Source organism: Alligator mississippiensis, chromosome 2 (assembly GCF_030867095.1).
Source record: "Alligator mississippiensis isolate rAllMis1 chromosome 2, rAllMis1, whole genome shotgun sequence".
Taxonomy (NCBI): domain Eukaryota; kingdom Metazoa; phylum Chordata; order Crocodylia; family Alligatoridae; genus Alligator; species Alligator mississippiensis.
Genome location: NC_081825.1, coordinates 262,781 through 281,713, shown reverse-complemented (window position 1 = coordinate 281,713; position 18,933 = coordinate 262,781). Strand labels below are relative to the sequence as shown.

Genomic DNA, 18,933 nt, shown 5'->3' with positions numbered 1-18,933 from the left:
TCAGACTATGCTGTATTTGGACAGTGTACCAGACAATATCAACACGGCTGGCACTCAGCTGGTTTCTACTGCATTTCTAATCCTCCCGTTATTTACTGCTGTTGCCTGTTCTCTCTCCCCTCTCTGAACCTCTCAGGTTCGTCAAGTCCCCTCTCCTTCGTGTGAGCACAGTGTTGCTGAGGGCACAGGCTCTGAAGCTGTGCTCTCCTCACCCACTGCCCATGCACTTCTCTCTATTCTGTGCCTCCCAGGCGAAGTAGGGATTCTCTGGGCCAACTCCACAGTGAAAGTGGCTGGACTCCAGCCCATCTGGCCAGAGTCACTGGAGCTTCAGGGGGCCTGGTGCCCTGAAATCCAAGCAGCAGAGGTGCCTCACAGCCCGATTCCCTACAGACAAAGGCAGACGAGGGAGAGAACAGAGGATGGGTCCAGCAAGAGCATCCCATGAGCAAGGAGGACAAACAGAGAGGCAAAGCAGACTGAAACAGCGAGAGCTGTGGGTCACAAGGCAACACACTGCAAGAGTGTCCTCTAAAAAGCGGGATACCTCCTCTGTGCTGAGGAATGTGAAGCTATTCTCTCTCTGGCAAGGGACAGACATTATACATAACCCAGTGTAAGTGATCAGAAACTGATTTCAAACTGTGACAGAACAGATGCTCAGTACATATAAATCAGTTTGAAAATGTCTGAAACCAGTTTGAGATAAACCTGGTTGAATGTAGACTTAACTGGTTGAATCAGACTTAACTGATTTGGCTCAAACTGGTTTTTGCAATGTCTGTCCCAGACCCCTTGCTGGTTTAAGTTAAATCTGAGTCCCCCAGCATCCCAGCATGCTCTCTGGGCTGGGCAGGCCTCTCTGCTCCACAGCAGGGCTGGTCCCTCCCCTCTGCTCCCTGGATGGAGCTTGGCACAGACTTGCAGGCACGGTAGGGTCTGCCTGGCTTCCCTGTGCCCCGCTCTCTCCACTCACTGCTTAAGCAGAGATCCCTTCCTCCTCTCTGCAACAGCAGGGACCGTAGCCAGCATGTGGCATGCCAGCTAATGTGAAAGGTGTCTCTGTGTGCGTCTCTCCAATAGGCTGACAGAATAGTGACCACTTAGGGCTTTTGGAGCTAATCAACAGGTCAACTGGTAAGCTGTTTAAGAAATGTGAAGTAATGTGGAGAGAGGCATTTGTTTTGCTAATTGGGTGATAAAAACTGTTATCAGCCCCCCCCCGGCTGGCTTGCTTGTCTGTTAGTTTGCTGCAGACGGTATGAGGAAGCGGGGAGGGAGACTGAAAAGCTTCATATCATCAACAGATGCATGCACTGCACACCCGCCTTGCCTCAGAGTGCTAGGCCAGGACTGGGGGCTGGCAACACTCCTGCCCCTTGAGCAGCCAGCGGGGAAAAGCCTGGGAGGTGCAGGCAGACATCCCTAATGAGAGAGTCCTGCCAGGCCTGGTCGTGCCCCCCTCAGCTCAGCTCTCTGCAGAAGGGAAGGGAGGGCTGCTCTAGCACCCCCCCACCCCCCAGCTTCTAGCCTGAGTCCAGTTTCAAACCAGTTCAGTCTAGTCAGATTAGACTAACCTGCAAAGATTGAATCAATTCAGGCTCAGGCTTTTTGAATGTCTGTTCCTAGCCTCTAAGACCTGAAAGAGAAATAGATGTGTAGCACCTGGTTTACTAGGTGTAAGGACAGTGGACAAATTAAGGAGTGCAGGACAGGGAGAAGAGTCTTGATGTTTCCTGATGACATGTAAGTGGAACAGGGTTGATACATGGGCACAGACGTCAAGGCAGAAGCCACAGGGAAGATTTTTTCATCAGGGTAGTAATGGTGAGTGAAGTGGGAGGTGGGGGGCACAAGGCTAGTGAAAGATGAGCACAGTAGTTAAGAGAAGAACAAGCCTATGAAGTAGATAGGAAGGTATCTGTGAAGGTTAAAATACAGAGTGTACCAGTGTTCCCTTCCCCATTACTTGGTGAATTGATTACAGCATGTAAGTGCCTTTACAGGCAGAGAATACCAGGTACTAACAGGCTTTTCAGTCTAGACGAAAAGGGCACAGCAAGAATCAAAGCCTGGAAGTTAAAGCCAGACAAGTACAAACAAGAAACAAGGCACTATTTTTAACTATGAACCACTAGAACAAACTGCGAGGTAAGAGAAGTGGTGAAACTACCTGTCAGTGTCTTCATATCAAAACTGGATTCTTTCTGGAACATATACTTTAGCACAGCATCAAGCCCAAGCAAACCAAGTAAGTTTAATGGCCTGTGATTTACAGAACGCTAAAAAGGGTAATCTAATAATCGCTTCTGTCCTTAAAATGCCAGGATACGTGAACATCCTAGCTGAGGAGTTGCTATGAGGTCAAAACAAGAACATGTGAAGAAAGATTTTAGCGTAGCTGAAGATTTGCACGCTATGGGCCATGCATGGGAGAGCAGGACGTGCTCAGAGCACTGCTGTGTTCTGGTGACCCGCGGCTCCCAGATCACTTTTGAGAGGTGCTGTCAGTTGGCACAAGTGAGAGCAACTCTCAGGCTGACCTAGAAAAAGACAACTTCCCTGGTCCAGGGGGTTACAAACTCACTTTGGAAGGCAGAGCAGACTTGACTTGCAGTGAGGGGACAGAGAGCCAAAGGACAAGGATCACAGCAGAAACATCACACAAGGACTCGCTTCTGGCACAGACACATCCTGATGGTTCCAAGCTACTATGCCCTGTTTTTTCAAATCCTGTCTCAAGGCTCACTTCTTCCGTGAAGCCCAGAAATGATTCAGTGAGCAGGATTAATTGCTTTACGCGCAAGGTGTCAGCAAACCGTAACTATCATTGCTGCACTGCATGCAGCTGTTTCCTCCACACCCGCTGAAATCCAGAATACCCACATTCACACTCACCACAAAGGGAAGCAGGCACTCGTGCTGGTTCTGAACCACGTACAGGCTGAGCAGCGGGATGCGACAGGGCCCTGCCAAGCTACACGCCAGGCAGAATACGTTTTCCAGTGCTTCGCAAAGCTTGGAGCAGGTGTTGGCCCAAAAAGGTGGCACGGCCTCCACAACAAGGATCCGCGAGGGCTGCCAGGAGTTTGGTTTGCCAGCTAGGTACCCTCTCCTCACTTCCGAAAATGTGTTTCTGGAATTCATGGCCTCCAATCATCCATCCGCCCCTGAGAAGGGAAAAGACAGGAAGCTGGAATGAGTGAGACTGCCATTGTGTGATATAGGGTGAAATACAGTCCAGGTCCAGCTGAAAACAGTGGGGAAGGAAGGCAAAGCCACTAGAGCAGCAGTGCTCAACCATCCAGCCCCAAGGCTGGATGAGTGACAGGGGCCCGTCCGCACGAGATCCCACGGGCCACAGGCACTGTGGGGTCAACACGCAGGGTTGTTCCACGGGTGTGACTGCCAGATCCGGGTGCAGAGCAGCCCTGCATGCTGGCCCAACCCCACATAACAGATCTGGCTGCAGAATGACCCCATGCATGGGGCCATATTGTCTAGCCTGCAGGGTTCCCCATGGGTCTGGAAATCTGGCAGCCCGGGAGCGGTGGCAGCATTAATTGCTGTGGCTTCCAGAGCTGCAGCAAGTAACACTCCCTGGTTGCCAAATTTCCAGACCTGTGGTGTGCCCCATGAGCTAAATCTGGCCTGCAGGCCAGAGACTGAGCACCTCTGACTTAGAGAGATGGGAAAACACTTATTATCAGAACACAGAATCGTAGACTCGAAGGACCGGAAGGGACCTGTAAGATCATCAAGTCTGGTCTCATGCCACGGCCAGGAGGTAGTTGGGCTTAAACAAGCTCAATGAGGTGTGTGTCCAGTCTCTTCTTGAACACCTCCAGGGATGACAATTGCACCACCTCCGCTGAGAGTGTGTACCAGATTCTAGATACCCTTGCAGAAAAGAAGTTTTTCCTTACACATCCTTACAGATGTCCACATGGCACCAGTCCGCCTACAGTTAGTTCTGAAATAGTGAAGGAGCTCCTGAAGGAGATGGATGGGTACAAGTCAGCAGGCCTGGATGACCTCCATCCACGACTGCTGAAAGAATTGGCCGGTGTCATAGCTGAGCCACTGGCACAGCTGTTCGAGCACTCGTGGTGCTCCGGCCAGGTCCCTGAGGACTGGAGAAGGGCCAATGTGGTGCCCATTTTCAAGAACGGGAAAAGGGATGAGCTGGGTAACTTTAAACCAGTCAGTCTTACCTCTCTTCCTGGGAAAAAGCTAGAGAAAATAATCAAGGAACACATTTGTGCAGGCCCAGCAGGGGAAACGATGTTGAGGGGAAACCAGCATGGGTTTGTCACAGGTAGATCCTGCCTGACAAACCTTGTAGCCTTCTATGACCAGGTCACGCACTGCCTGGATGCGGGAGCCGAGGCTGATGTCATCTTCCTGGACTTCAGGAAGGACTTCAACACAGTCTCACACCCTATCCTCATTGGGAAGCTAGCAGACTGTGGAGTGGATGCCTACATGCTCAGGTGAGTGGCCAACTGGCTTAGGGACCGCACCCAGAGAGTGGTGGTGGATGGTTCCTTCTCAGCCTGGAGGGAGGTGGACAGTGGGGTCCCACAGGGTTCAGTCCTCGGACCGATATTATTCAATATCTTCATCAGTGATTTGGACAAAGGTGTGGAGAGCACGCTCTCCAAGTTCGCTGATGATACCAAGTTATGGGACAAATGAAGTACACCGGAGGGCAGGGAGCAGATTCAGGCTGACCTGGACAGGTTGGATCAATGGGCAGAGAGAAATAGGATGCAATTTAATAAAGATAAATGTAAGGTACTCCACCTGGGAAGGAGGAACCCCCAGCACACCTATAGGTTAGGAAGTGTCCTTCTCAGCAGCTCGGAGGCAGAGAGGGATCTTGGAGTCATAACTGACTCCAAGATGAACATGAGCTGGCAGTGTAATGAGGCCATCAACAAGGCCAATCGCACCTTGTCGTGCATTAGCAGGTGCATGACTAATAGGACAAAGGAGGTGATGCTCCCCCTCTATGCGGCACTGGTCAGGCCACAGTTGGAGTGCTGTGTCCAGTTCTGGGCGCCGCACTTCAAGAGGGACGCGGGGAATCTGGAGAGGGTCCAGAGGAGGGCCACTCGCATGATTAGTGGCCTTCGCGATAGACCCTATGGGAGGAGGTTGAGAGAGCTGAATCTCTTCAGCCTTCACAAGAGACAGCTGAGGGGAGATCTTATGGCTGCCTATAAATTTATTAGGGGAGGTCAATGGGGAATAGGGGAAGCGCTGTTTACTAAGGCGCCCCAGGAAGTGACTAGGAATAATGGGTGTAAAGTAGTTGAGGGTGGATTTAGGTTAGATATTAGGAAGAAATTTTTTACAGTAAGGGTGGCCAGGATCTGGGATGGGCTTCCAAGAGAGATAGTGCTATCACCTAGCTTGGAGGTCTTCAAGAGGAGGATAGATAGTCACCTGGCTGGGGTCATCTGACCTCAGTCCTCTTTCCTGCCAGGGGCAGGGGGTTGGACACGATGATCCATTGTGGTCCCTTCCGACTCTACAATCTATGAATCTATAAAGCCTACATTTTTCCTCAACTAGCTTATTCATAGATTCATAGATGTTAGGGTCGGAAGGGACCTCAATAGATCATCAAGTCCGACCCCCTGCATAAGCAGGAAAGAGTGTTGGGTCTAAATGACCCCAGCTAGATACTCGTCTAACCTCCTCTTGAAGACCCCCAGGGTAGGGGAGAGCACCACCTCCCTTGGGAGCCCGTTCCAGACCTTGGCCACTCGAACTGTGAAGAAGTTCTTCCTAATGTCCAGTCTAAATCTGCTCTCTGCTAGCTTGTGGCCATTGTTTCTTGTAACCCCCGGGGGCGCCTTGGTGAATAAATCCTCACCAATTCCCTTCTGTGCCCCCGTGATGAACTTATAGGCAGCCACTAGGTCGCCTCTCAACCTTCTCTTGCGGAGGCTGAAAAGGTCCAGTTTCACTAGTCTCTCCTCGTAGGGCTTGGTCTGCAGGCCCTTGACCATACGAGTTGCCCTTCGCTGTACCCTCTCCAGGTTATCCGCATCCTTCTTGAAGTGCGGCGCCCAGAATTGCACGCAGTACTCCAACTGCGGTCTGACCAGCGCCCGATAGAGGGGAAGTATCACCTCCCTGGACCTATTTGTCATGCATCTGCTGATGCACGATAAAGTGCCATTGGCTTTTCTGATGGCTTCGTCACACTGCCGGCTCATGTTCAACTTGGAGTCCACTAGGACTCCAAGATCCCTTTCCACCTCCGTGCCACCCAGCAGGTCATTCCCTAGGCTGTAGGTGTGCTGGACATTTTTCCTCCCTAGGTGCAGCACTTTGCATTTCTCCTTGTTGAACTGCATCCTGTTGTTTTCTGCCCACTTGTCCAGCCTATCCAGGTCTGCCTGCAGCTGTTCCCTGCCCTCCGGCGTGTCCACTTCTCCCCATAGCTTTGTGTCATCTGCAAACTTGGACAGAGTACATTTCACTCCCACGTCCAAGTCGCTGATGAAGACATTAAAGAGTATCGGTCCAAGGACCGAGCCCTGTGGGACCCCACTGCCCACACCCTTCCAGGTCGAGACCGACCCATCTACCACGACTCTTTGGGTGCGACCCTCTAGCCAATTCGCCACCCACCGAACTGTGCAGTCATCCACATCACAGCCTCTTAATTTGTTCACCAGTATGGGGTGGGATACCGTATCGAAGGCCTTCCTGAAGTCCAGGTATACGACATCCACCCCTCCTCCTGTGTCCAGGCGTTTCGTAACCTGGTCATAAAAAGAGACTAGGTTGGTCAGGCACGATCTGCCCGCCACGAACCCGTGCTGGTTTCCCCTCAGCATAATTTGCCCTGCCGGGCTCTCACAAATGTGAGCCTTGATAATTTTTTCAAATACTTTACCAAGGATGGAGGTGAGACTGACCGGCCTATAGTTGCCCGGGTCCTCCTTCCTCCCCTTTTTGAAAATGGGGACCACGTTAGCCCTTTTCCAGTCCTCCGGGACTTGGCCCGCGCGCCACGAGCATTCGAATATTCCCGCCAGTGGCTCTGCAATGACGTCGGCCAGTGCCTTCAGCACCCTCGGATGGAGCCCATCTGGGCCTGCCGACTTAAAGGCATCCAGTTCTTCCAAATGACTCTGCACCACCTCAGGGTCTACGCATGGAAGTCTGGCGCCTTGCTGCTGCCTCTCTACAACCCCAGTGAGAGACTTGTCGTGCCCCTCGCTTAGGAACACTGAGGCAAAGAACTCGTTGAGGAGTTCAGCCTTGTCCCCTCTATCTGTCACCAATTGCTGCTGCCCATTTAGCAGCGGTCCTATTCCTCCCTGGGCCTTCTTTTTACTCCCAATATATCTAAAAAACAATTTCTTGTTGTCCTTTACTTGGGTTGCCATCCTCAGCTCCATGGTAGCTTTGGCCCGCCTAACTGCCTCCCTACAAGCACGAGCAGAGGAGGTATATTCATCTTTAGTGATCTCATCCTTTTTCCACTTTTTATGTGCTTTTTATCCATTGGACCTTGTCCTCCCAAGGGGTGCCTTTCTGGAGAGTTGCTCCCTTAGATCCCTGAGACCCCTCACTTACTTAAAACACGGAGACACTGGTGATTGAACCCAGGACCTGATACATGGAAAGCATACGCTCTGCCACTGAGCTACATCCCCCTCCTAGACAAAGTTAATGAACATGGGAAAGTTGCAAGTGAGTATCTTTGTCAAGGACTATCTTCATCTGGGGCATCTATAGTCTGGGAACGTGCAATGGTTTAACCTTGAGAATGCAGCGAATCCCTCTAAGGAAAACACCCCCACTTACCAGCCCCTCAGTGGGAAGCTGTGCGTGGAGAGGGGCAGGCGATGGATCAGTAGGGATATGTCCTGTTTAGCTATTCTTTCCCTGGATAGCCCTCCTCTGCCACTGAGAGAGCAAGGCACCAGGCTAGATGTCCCTGTGGTCTGATCTAGCCTGGTATTTCTGGAATTCATATGGGAGGGAGTAGCCTGGGGAACAGGAGCAGGCAGTGAACCAAATGCGAGTGAGAAGGTAATATTGCAACCTGGGACTGCGTGGCCCAAGCTTTGCATCGCAGGGATGGCAGAGCCTTGTGCTGGAGGGGCTAAGCCCATCTGTAACTATTGGAGGGAAGGATGATACCTATTTACTGACAAAAGCTTCACTAATGTGGAGTTAAGGTTACCCAGGAGTATCTCGTGCCCTTTCACAACACTGAGTTCAGCCAAACAAAACCCTCCAGAGCAGGAAATACAGAAATAAGATCTATGGCAGCACAACCGTACTCTGCTCCCCTGGAGCTGGCCAGGGCCACTGGAAACCCACCTCCTAGCACGCCGGCTGCATTTGCTGTAGCTCTACTGAGTAGTGAAGGGGTTGGTTTAGCAGCTTAGCAGAGCTGTGGCTGTGATACGTGACAGCTCACATGGGCAGGCTGAGAGAATAGCAGAGCCCCACTTCCCCCCAGGTCACACATGGGGGTAGGGAGAGGGTCAGGACTCCTGCAAATCCTAGTGTGCTCACAGGACAGGGAAATGGATCTGGGAAGCCTCCCCATCCTCATGCTCCCTCCCAGGATCCTATCACTTCCCTCGCACTTCATCTCATCCCTACCCCTTCCCGCTGGCCTCAGCTCCCAAACATTACCCCTCTCTTGCCACATGTCACAGTTCGTTCCCCTCCACTTTATTCCCTTACCCTATCTGTCCGGTCCTCCATCACTCAGCCTCCTCTCACCTCCTAGCAACCCTTCAGATATGCAATTTATTTTCTTTTTGAAAATACGTTGAGTGTTTACAATGATCAGAGTGCTTCTTCTGTACGACCACCCACTCCCTTCCGCCCCCGGATAGAGACATACTGTACCAGCCTGCCTGCAGCTCTTTCTAAGACTTCTGCCAGGGACACATGCTGAACTTACACTGTGTGGATGAAGCACCGGGTCTAGTATCACAGCAAGTCCCTTTGAGCCATAAAGGTTAGATGAAAACTGGGATGCCAGGAACCTCCTGGTTACCCCTTCTGCCTTTCTGCACATGCACAATGCAATCTGTCAGGCACATACATGCTGACTGTACATGAACTGGGAGAGGTGTTGGGGTATGCCTCCTCAGCCGCACCAAGGCAGTCTGGCCAGGAAAGCAAAAAAAACCCCCCCAAAACCTCAGTGTGGGCAAATTTGTCCCATTTCCTAGGTCACCTTTGGAAGAGCTCACCCAGACATGACATCCAGTGACATCGACAGGTATCTTGCCTGCGCAAAGGTCAATTTGTACCATTAATGGAGACCTTAGGGTTCACAGGTCTTCCCCCCAGAAGCACACATTACAATGGGACTCAGCCACTGCTGTGATGTGATCTCTTTTCCCATGGACTTTTTGGGGTCAGTTCTGATGGGGGATGGGGAGGGTGGGCAGAAAGGGAATATAAACTGTGTGTGGACAAGCCAGAGGAAATGTAACACAGCCAGCGGCCCAGAATAAATGCTCCAGGGCTTGGCTCAAAGGCTGAAAAGCAGAAAATTCACAGGCTCATGAACAGTTCTTGAATGTGACTTTTGTTTCTCCCCAACCCCCCATTTCCCTTCCACACATGCATCTTAAGCACAACAGCCAGCATTTTCCTGTGAAAAAAATGTCCTTTCCTTCCTTCATCAGGAACAAAGATAGTGTCTAAAAATCTCCTCCCACCTCACTGAATGCTTCTGCTCAAACCAAGCCATGCTCCTTCTAGAGGTAGTGAAACTGCTTCACTGAAGGTATTTTACTGATTGTGACTTAATAAAGCACCTGAATGCCCTTATACCCAGGACAGTGGTTGTGTAATGGTACCATTTAATAGTACATATTGACTCACTGAGAGCCATAAAAACGGAGCCCTGCCCAGATGTGTTAATCACAGTTCCCGTAACATAGTGAAGTGACGCTGGATTTGCACGGAGGTCATGCTGGCCAGCGCCTGGGCCTGTGTGCATCACTTACTGGGCTGATAAACTCAGGTGAGTCACACACTGTTTTAACTTCTCCAAGGGGAACAGCTTGTGTATTTGCTACTGGCCTCCTGGAAGGAGCTGAGCACTCTCTCCTGCTCGTACTCCAGACCCAAGACCCCTGTAGCTCTTGAAGGCACTCTTGCGAGGCGCTCTCTCCTCCTGGACTACTGCCGTGTTAAAAGAGTCTCGGATCTTCGTCAGTAGTGACAAGGCAGAAACAACGCAGCTGGATTCTCAAATGCCAAGCTAAGATCTCAGGGCTGGTGGCGGTTAAAACACATCTTGCTTTGGTTTGTCACTGCACCAAAACTCATCTGAGAATGCAAAACAGCCAGATGTCCCTTTATCTAGTCACGCTATTCGATTTTTTCTGACTGAAACTACTTTGCTGCATCTGAGAACTGTCTTTGCTCGTTGCTCTCTCTTTGTGAGAATACTTCTTTCTCCATCTCCAAACCCAGTTCCCTCTCTTACGAGATAGCAAAGCCTAGCTGATGCAGTCAGAAATGCAAAGAGCAACTGTTGTTAATTTATGCAGCTTTAAGGAAGAAAGCTGAGCCAGGTAAAGCGTACGGCACACAGTACTCCTGACTTTTACTGTCATTCTTGACACTACCGTGTTTTAAGTGGCTTCAGAAAAATGGATCACTCTCCAGCTGTGTTCCCTTGCCTCAGCTGAAAGAGTCACGTTACCTTGTTAATCAGGGTGTCTTCTAAAACAGCCTACACTCCACATTATCCATGTGTTTCAGGAGAAATGTATTGTGGATTATGCCCAAAGCAGGCCACCTACCCTTCTCATATTTTATACTAATTATCCTGGCCTGTGAAAATGTTAGCATGATATCTGGGGTATCAGTTGTAGCTGTGTTGGTCTAAGGACGTTGGCGGACAAGGTTCTTTGGGTGAATCTGATAACTTTTATTAGACCAACTAAATAGTTGGAAAACATTTTCTTAGCAAGTTTTTGAGTTTAAAAACCCTTCATTAGGCTGAGGAAGCATCTGCAGTTGGCATCAAACAACTGCAGATGCTTCCTCAGCCTGACAAAGGTTTTTTAAACCTGAAAGCTTGCTATGAAAAAAATCCAATTATTTAGCATGATAGCTGACATTCTGTGCTGGTTTAATTAGTTCGTATGGTAAAATTAGATTATCTGGTAACCAGCAGGTGAGTCTGCCAGGAGGTGACAGTATAGTTTAGCATGTCTAGAGCAACCTGCCAGTTCTAGCAGCTGATATGAAATAAGTTTATTGTGCAACACAATGGGACACTTAACTGTCAGAACTAGTTGCTAATGGTAGTATAGATTTTGCTTGGTGTACCTAGCGATCAAACTATCAGAGCTAGAAATAACAACCTAATAGAAGCAGACAGAAGCAAAGCTTGCCAAAGCAGGCCGGCTGCAACTTCTGGTCACATCCCACGTAACTGCCGAGTACAGTTATTGCAAATCAGTGGACACCACAAGAAACAGTTAACACTCACGGGGAAAGTTGTGAGCTGGGAACACCTAGCAGCTCAGCTGAAGGGCAGCTGGGTTAGTGTCTTCTCCTCAAAACACATAAACTAACAAAAGACTTGTCTGACATGAACCTGTCTCTCTCCGGTGGGAGCACCAAGCAAAGATGTTGGGAACAAAATTAATTAAGACAGCAAAGAAAGCAAAGAGGAGGTAATTTCAGTAGCCTATGTACCAGCAATAGGAGTGACGGATACTGGATGGAAATGGTAGTATTGTCAATAATAAGACATAAAAGGCAGAAGTCTTCAATAAACATGACTGTTCTATTTGAGGAAGAAACCAGATGACCTAATATCATAATTCTGTTCCAACAGTAAATAAGGAGGAATTTACACAGCGGGTCTAAAACCAAATATTTTAAAATCAGCAGGTCCCTGTTGGCTGATGTCTTCAAATTGTAAAAGAGCTGAACACGGTGCTCTCTGGACCATTAGGCTGACTTTCAATAACACTTGGAGCACTGGGAAAGTTCCAGAGGAGTGGAATAAAACTAAAATTGAGTCAGTATTTAAAAAGCATTAATAGTCCGACTCAGATATTTATAGACCTGTCAACCTGGTAAGTGTTGCAGGGAAAATAATGGGACGGTTGACATGGGACCTGGTTAGTAAAGAATTAGAGGAGGGAAATATAATGCTTGCCAATCAACATGAGTTCATAGAAAACAGATCTTGTCATCTTGGCTTAATACAGTATCGCTTTTTTAAATGAGGTTACTTAATTTTTGGTCTACAGAAATAATCCTGTTCGGGTAACGGACCTCTGTGAGGTATCACTATCTGACCTGGTTCTGCGCGACACACTGATATCGATGAGGAATGCGACAATGCTATTCCAACAGGGCACACGTTAGGAGAATCAAGAATCGGCTGACTGATGCGTCTCAAAACATAGCCAAAAAGAGCACTGTGACCGAGCTGGTGTTTTGCTATTACACGACACAGTCACTGGGCAAAACACAAGACAGGTATGAAGGGAAGGACTGGAGTTCAGGTCTGCCCCCTCCTTGGCAAGCGCCCTAACCAGCATGCTGGAGTCATGTGCCCCCTTGCAGGCTCTGTCTCTGTCCCAACTAATCTTGAATTCCTTTCTGCACTGTGGAATAGCCCCAGCAGGAAGGAAAGAGAGGGCCCGCTAGCCTGGCAGTTAAGGCACTTTCCTGGGGGGTGGGAGAAGTTGGTTTTACAAGTGCTTTAGAGTGCTTTCACCCCACCCTGTGTAAGTGCTTTAACCATAAGATAATTGTACAACGGGAGGAAAGAGTCACTTCATAAAAGAAAGGTGTGAACCCTCCTTGGTTCTGAAAGGACCCACATGGGCCCCAGCACCCCGGGAAGGTCTGAGTGGAGGCAGGTACCTGCCCGCAGCCCACATTTAGCCAGGCACTGCAATGCTTAGCATCCCAGTGCATATGCCCCTTTGTGGATCAGGTTTTGTATGGGAGAACAGCATACAGCATCCCATTTCAGTCCACACTGGCTGACCACTTGCTATGGGCAGGATATGCCTCCTAAGGATCCTTCATCCCTGTCCTTTCCTCAGGCTGCAAAGAATTATGTATGTAAAAAGAAGCTGAGACACATACAAGGAAAATACAAACCTCAGACACCAGGACTCTGGATCTCCAGGGGAGGAATGCTGAGGCCAGAGCCCTCCCCTGCGGGACCTCAGAGTACCCCCAACCCCTCTGCAAGTCATACAGCAGCAATGGCACTGGACACTGAGCCGGATTTAACACCCGTCACACACCAAACCTCATGATGAGGTTTATAAAGGAAATCTGCAGCTTGGCAGGGAACAACACCATAGAGAACAGCCAGGCCCTTGATGCAATGCCTCCCTCTTTCCCCTGGCCCAGACCAAAGAGCACCCACTTCGCCTGCATGCAAAACAAACAAAATGCAAAGGAGTTTCTTTGGGGTCCTTAGAGGGGAAAGCTACAGCTCCCTGCCCTCCACCCCGCAGAGAAGGCTTTGATGCTCTTCTGACATGTCTGATGCTCTGTCCATCTGCCTGACAAGCTCCAGCTGATACCAGAAATTTTGTTCCATTTCTATTACTTCAGTCCTCAAGCTCAGCCAGCTTTCTCTGCTATTCTCATCCTCCTCTGTATCAACAACGCCACCCCCAGCTGTGGCTCATCAGCAATTTGTCTGGCTCCTTCCCAAGACCATTAATGAAAATGGCAAACAAGGTCAATGCCAAGGATGATCCCTGAGTAACTCTACTGGTAACCTCCCACCAGCCTCATGCTTCCCTTTTCAACAATGCCCTTCTCACCTCGCCGTTCCTGGGCTAATGCCCATCTTCTCCATCTTAACTAATAATTTCCTGGGGCACCACACCATATCAAGTCCTAACAGGTTAGGTCTGTTGCATTTGGATAGGACTGATCCTGCCTCAGGCAGGGGTTGGACTAGATGATCTCTGGAGGTCCCTTCCAGCCCCATTTCTCTAGATTTCTATGATTTCTCTCATCTGGAGGAACTGTTATCTTCTTGAAGAAGATTATTCGGCTAGTCTGGCACAAGCTAACTTTGGCAAACCCAAGCTGCATTTTACTCCATTTTCCTTTTTAGGGTGGCACTCTAGGAAAGAGCAGCAAATAGCAGTGCCAGAGGCTGTGTGTTTTTGCAAGGACTGAGCTTGTACCAGTTTACTCCTATAACTGAACTGGCCAATGTCCATGCTGTGAACCAGAAGGTAAGTCCTCAGCAGGGCTTAAGCCCACCATATGGGAGAGAAAAGGTCTATTTATAAACATTGTAAACCCTGAAAAAACTCAATACAACTTCATACTTTAAAGAGAAGCGAGACCCTGCCCATGAATGTGTCAAAACAGTCAGAGCTAGACTGACTACACAGGTCTCGCAGGAAGGCAGCCTCATGCTCCAGTGCAGCCGTCACTGCGGGAGGCTGGATGGCTCGGGACATTGCTGACGGGCTGCAGAGACTTCTCATGTACGGGACAGCGTTTGAATCTGCCCAGCTCTGCAGGCACTAACACCCGTTCCCATTTCCTAGAAGCCAACACCCGTGTGGGCACTTATTGCAGCCCCGGGGCACAAGCACGACACCGTCACCCAGCGGCTCTCAGCCCTTGCGGGCTCCGGGCCCCTAAGGAGATGCCAGCTCCCAGCCGTCCCTCGTCTCGGGACTGCACAAAGATACCAGAGTGATTCTTCTGGTGCTGCAAAGAGCTCGCACGGTCACTCTGGACTCCTACCAGGAATCTCCCATTTCTCTTGTGAGCTCAGCACGTGCATTTGCACCTCCCGGTGCCCAGACTGCAAGTCACTGCTGCAGCCTTGGGGCAAGGCCTGCACGGCCCGACCTCACCCAGCCGTTGCACCGGTGCTCCTGGGCCAGGGGCCGAAGCCACCTCGCTGCCTGCACAGCCTCAACGGCTGGCCAGGCACAGTGTCCCCTGGATTGGGAGCTGTGCGGGCGGGGGTGTGGACACAGCATGGATGTTGGGGCGTGGGTGTGGGGGGCATGGTGTGGGGGTGTGAACATGGTGTGGATATGGACATGGTGTGGTGGCCTGGGCGTGTGGGCCTGGCCTGAGTGTGTGGGTGTGGGCACAGGTGTGAACATGGAGTGTGGGTGTGGGCGCGGGGGTGCGGATGAGGTGTGGGGTGTAGCTGTGGTGTGTGTGGGCATGGCATGGGTGCGGGGGTGTGGGCGTGGGTGTGAATATGGTGGGGGTGTGGGTGCAAGTATGAACATGGCACATGGCTGTGGGGACGTTGGTGCGGATGAGGTGTGAGGTGTAGGCGTGGTGTGTGTGGGCATGGCATGAGGGTGTGGGTGTGAATATGGAGCATGGGTGTAGGGATGTGGACACTTATAGACTCACTTGCATCAGAACATCTCCTCTGACCCAAAATGAACATGGGCCTCCAATACGAGGTCACGGTCAGGAAGGCTATCCGCACCTTGTTGTGCATCCACAGATGCATCTCGAGCAGGTCCAAGGAGGTGATCCTGCCCCTCTGTGTGACACTGGTCAGGCCGCAGTTGGAGTACTGCGTCCAATTCTGGGCGCCGCACTTCAAGAGGGATGCGGACAGCATGGAGAGGGTCCAGAGGAGGCCACTCACATGGTCAGGGGCAGCAGGGCAGGCTGTATGAGGAGAGGCGACGGGACCTGAACCTGTTCAGCCTCCACAAGAGAAGGCTGAGGGGGATCTAGTGGCTGTTTACAAACTAGCCGGAGGGGACCAGCAAGCATTGGGGGAGTCCCTGTTCCCCCGAGCACTCCCAGGAGTGACTAGAAATAAGGGTCACAAGCTGGCAGAGAGGAGATTCAGACTAGACATCAGGAGGCGCGACTTCACAGTCAGGGCAGTTAGGATCTGAAACCAGCTTCCAAGGGAAGTGGTGCTGGCTCCTAGCCTGGGGGTCTTCAAAAGGAGGCTAGATAGACACCTGGCCGGGGTCGTTTGACCCCAGCACCCTTTCCTGCCCAGGGCAGGGGGTCGGACTTGATGACCTGCTTAGGTCCCTTCCGGCCCGACCAACTATGAAACTATGAACATGGAGTGAGGGTGCGGGGGTGTGGATGTGAACATGGATTGGGGGCGCGGGGCTGTGGGGGTGTGGGTGTGACCATGGAGCGTGGGTATGTGGGTGTGGGTGTGAACATGGAGCATGGGTGCGCGGGTGTGGGTGTGAACATGGAGCGTGGGTGCGAAGGTGTGGGGGGGGGACATGGAGCGTGGGTGTGTGGGTGCGGGTGTGAACATGGAGTGTGGGTGTGTGGGTGTGTGGGCACGGGTGTGAACATGGCACATGGGTGCAGCGGGGTTTGTGTGGGTGTGAACATGGCACGTGGGTGTGTGGGTGAGAACGTGGCATGTGGGTGTGTGGGTGTGGGGGCATGGGTGTGAACATGGTGCATGGGTGTGTGAGTGGGTGTGAACATGGTGCGTGGGTGTGTGGGCACAGGTGTGAACATGGTGTGTGGGTGCGGGGTGTGTGTGGGTGTGAATATGGTGCGTGGGTGTGGGCGGTGTGTGGGTGTGAACATGGCGCGTGGGTGTGGGCGGTGTGTGGGTGTGAACATGGCGCATGGGTGTGTGGGTGTGGGTGTGAACATGGCGCGTGGGTGCAGGGGGTGTGGGTGGCGCGTGGGTGCGGGGGGCGTGGGTGTGAACATGGCGCGTGGGGGTGTGTGCGGGGGTGCGGAGGAGGTGTGGGGTGTAGGTGTGGTATGCGTGGGCACGGCGTGGGTGCAGGTGTGACTATGGTGTGGGTGTGGGTGTGGGTGCGGGGGTGTGGGCGTGGGAGTGAACACGGCGGGTGGCGGTGGCGAGGCCGGGGAGGCGGCCCTGCCCTGCCCTGCCCTGGCCTGGCGTGGCCTGGCCGGGCCGTGCCCACGTGGGGGCGTGGGGGTGTCGGGGCATGGGGGTGTTGGGGCGTGGGGGTGTTGGGGTGTGGGGGCGGCACTTACCGGGCCGGGAGCGGCTGGCGGCGCCAGGCCTGAGGCATGAGGCGGGGCAGCCACTGCAGGCCGCAGGTCCCTGTCCCTCAGGCACACCCCTCCCCCCCGTGGCAGCAGTGGAACGTCCCGCGCTGCAGGGCGACGCCGAGGGCCGGGCTGGACCATGTCGCGGCACGGGGGACTCCAGCGCCATCTCAGGGCTGAGCTTGTCCTGCCCGTGCTGCTGCCTGACAGCCAGCGCAGACACGACGCTTTCTCCCGGCTCCGAGCGGGGCTAGAAGAGGAAACTGTCTCTGGAGCCTGCGCTGGTGTCGCTGCAGCGCCTGGAGGAGGGCGCTTGTGCCCAGACGCTGGCACACGGCAGTTTTCCAACGATGGACCTGGTCTAACGAAAGAGAGCGCATCTACCAGAGGCCCGGGCCTGCCCGTGACCTGGGGCCGACGGGCTACAACCACAGCCCTGTCTCGCTGCTCCTCCAGCCCTTCCCTTTCCCGGGTGCCCAGCGAACGACTCCTTCGTTCCCGTCCTTCCAGCCCCACGCAGAGCCGGGTGGCGTCGGCAGGCTGGGCCCCCCGAGCCAGCTGTCTGCAGACCCGCTTCGGGACCGATCCGGGCGCGTGGTGGAGACGAGACGTGGACCTGCTTCAGGACTGATCCGGGCTCATGGTGGAGACGAGACGTGGACCCGCTTCAGGACCGATCTGGGCGCGTGGTGCAGACCAGACGTGGACCCACTTCGGGACCGATCCAGGTGCGTGGTGGAGACCAGACGTGGACCCGCTTCAGGACTGATCTGGGCGCGTGGTGGAGACCAGGCGTGGACCCGCTTCGGGACCGATCCGGGCGCGTGGTGGAGACCAGATGTGGACCCGCTTCAGGACCGATCCGGGCTCATGGTGGAGACGAGACGTGGACCCGCTTCGGGACCGATCCAGGCGCATGGTGGAGACCAGACGTGGACCCGCTTCAGGACTGATCCGGGCACGTGGTGGAGACCAGACGTGGACCCACTTCGGGACCGATCCGGGCGCGTGGTGGAGACCAGACGTGGACCCGCTTCAGGACCGATCCAGGCGCATGGTGGAGACGAGACGTGGACCCGCTTCGGGACCGATCCAGGCGCGTGGTGGAGACGAGACATGGACCCGCTTCGGGACCGATCTGGGCACGTGGTGGAGACCAGACGTGGCTGCGACGTGTCCTGAAGCGGAGCACAGTCTGTCCCCTCGCCCGTCACGGCTGTCACTTCGGTTCTCGAGAAAGCAAAGGTCTGTTGCCCGCTGCTTGCAATCCACCCACCCTTTTATCAGTCTTTGACCTAGATTCCCCTGTCCTGGAGCAAACTCGAGCTGTTTATAGTTTCGGTCACTCCCCTCCCCTCGACACCACTTCTGTCCAGCACTGCCCAAGGGCAGAGACATCTGTGCATAGAAATGTGCTGGGTGGGGACCCGCCGGGACAGGACGTCGGTGCTGCGTGCGGCACTGGGGACGAGCGAGCGTCTTGGCCGCTCCAGCGCTGCTCAGGCGCCCAGGGAGGAGGGGTCGTGCTCTGGCCTGGCCCGGCACCGACAGCTCTACCCAACGGAGGTTTCTCGTTCTCATCACTTCTGCGTTCTGTGCTAGTGTGGCCGGTCCACTGGTCAGCGTGGCTCGCACAGAGGGGATACGTGGGCTGCTGTTCACTTTTAATTCGAGCTGTAAGACTCCTGCTGTTAGCTGTGGAAGTCCCTGGTTTCATCCCAGCTGTCAGCCAGGACAGTTGTCACGTCAGCATCACCCCAGGGGGTAATACCCTATCCACTCCCACTGGCTTCAGCCCCCTCATCCCACGTGTCCAACCTTGTTCTCACGCTGTAACCAGGGCTGCTCTGCTCCCCTTTGGTTTACCACTACCTGGGAGTTTCTGGATTGTTTGCTCCTTAGTATCTTCAGGTTCCT

The 18,933-nt window shown here is 52.8% G+C and overlaps 1 protein-coding gene across 1 annotated transcript in view; it reads right to left on the bottom strand.

Annotated features, from left to right (window-relative positions):
• Positions 1-17,085, bottom strand: part of M1AP (meiosis 1 associated protein) — a 58,519-nt gene extending 41,434 nt beyond the window's left edge. The window contains exons 1-2 of the mRNA XM_059723440.1: positions 17,002-17,085; positions 2,899-3,170 (exon numbers count right to left, since the gene is read on the bottom strand). Of these exons, the coding sequence (XP_059579423.1) occupies positions 2,899-3,147 (249 nt within the window). The 5' untranslated portion in view covers positions 3,148-3,170; positions 17,002-17,085. The remainder of the gene's footprint in view (positions 1-2,898; positions 3,171-17,001) is intronic.
• Positions 17,086-18,933: the final 1,848 nt, after the last annotated feature.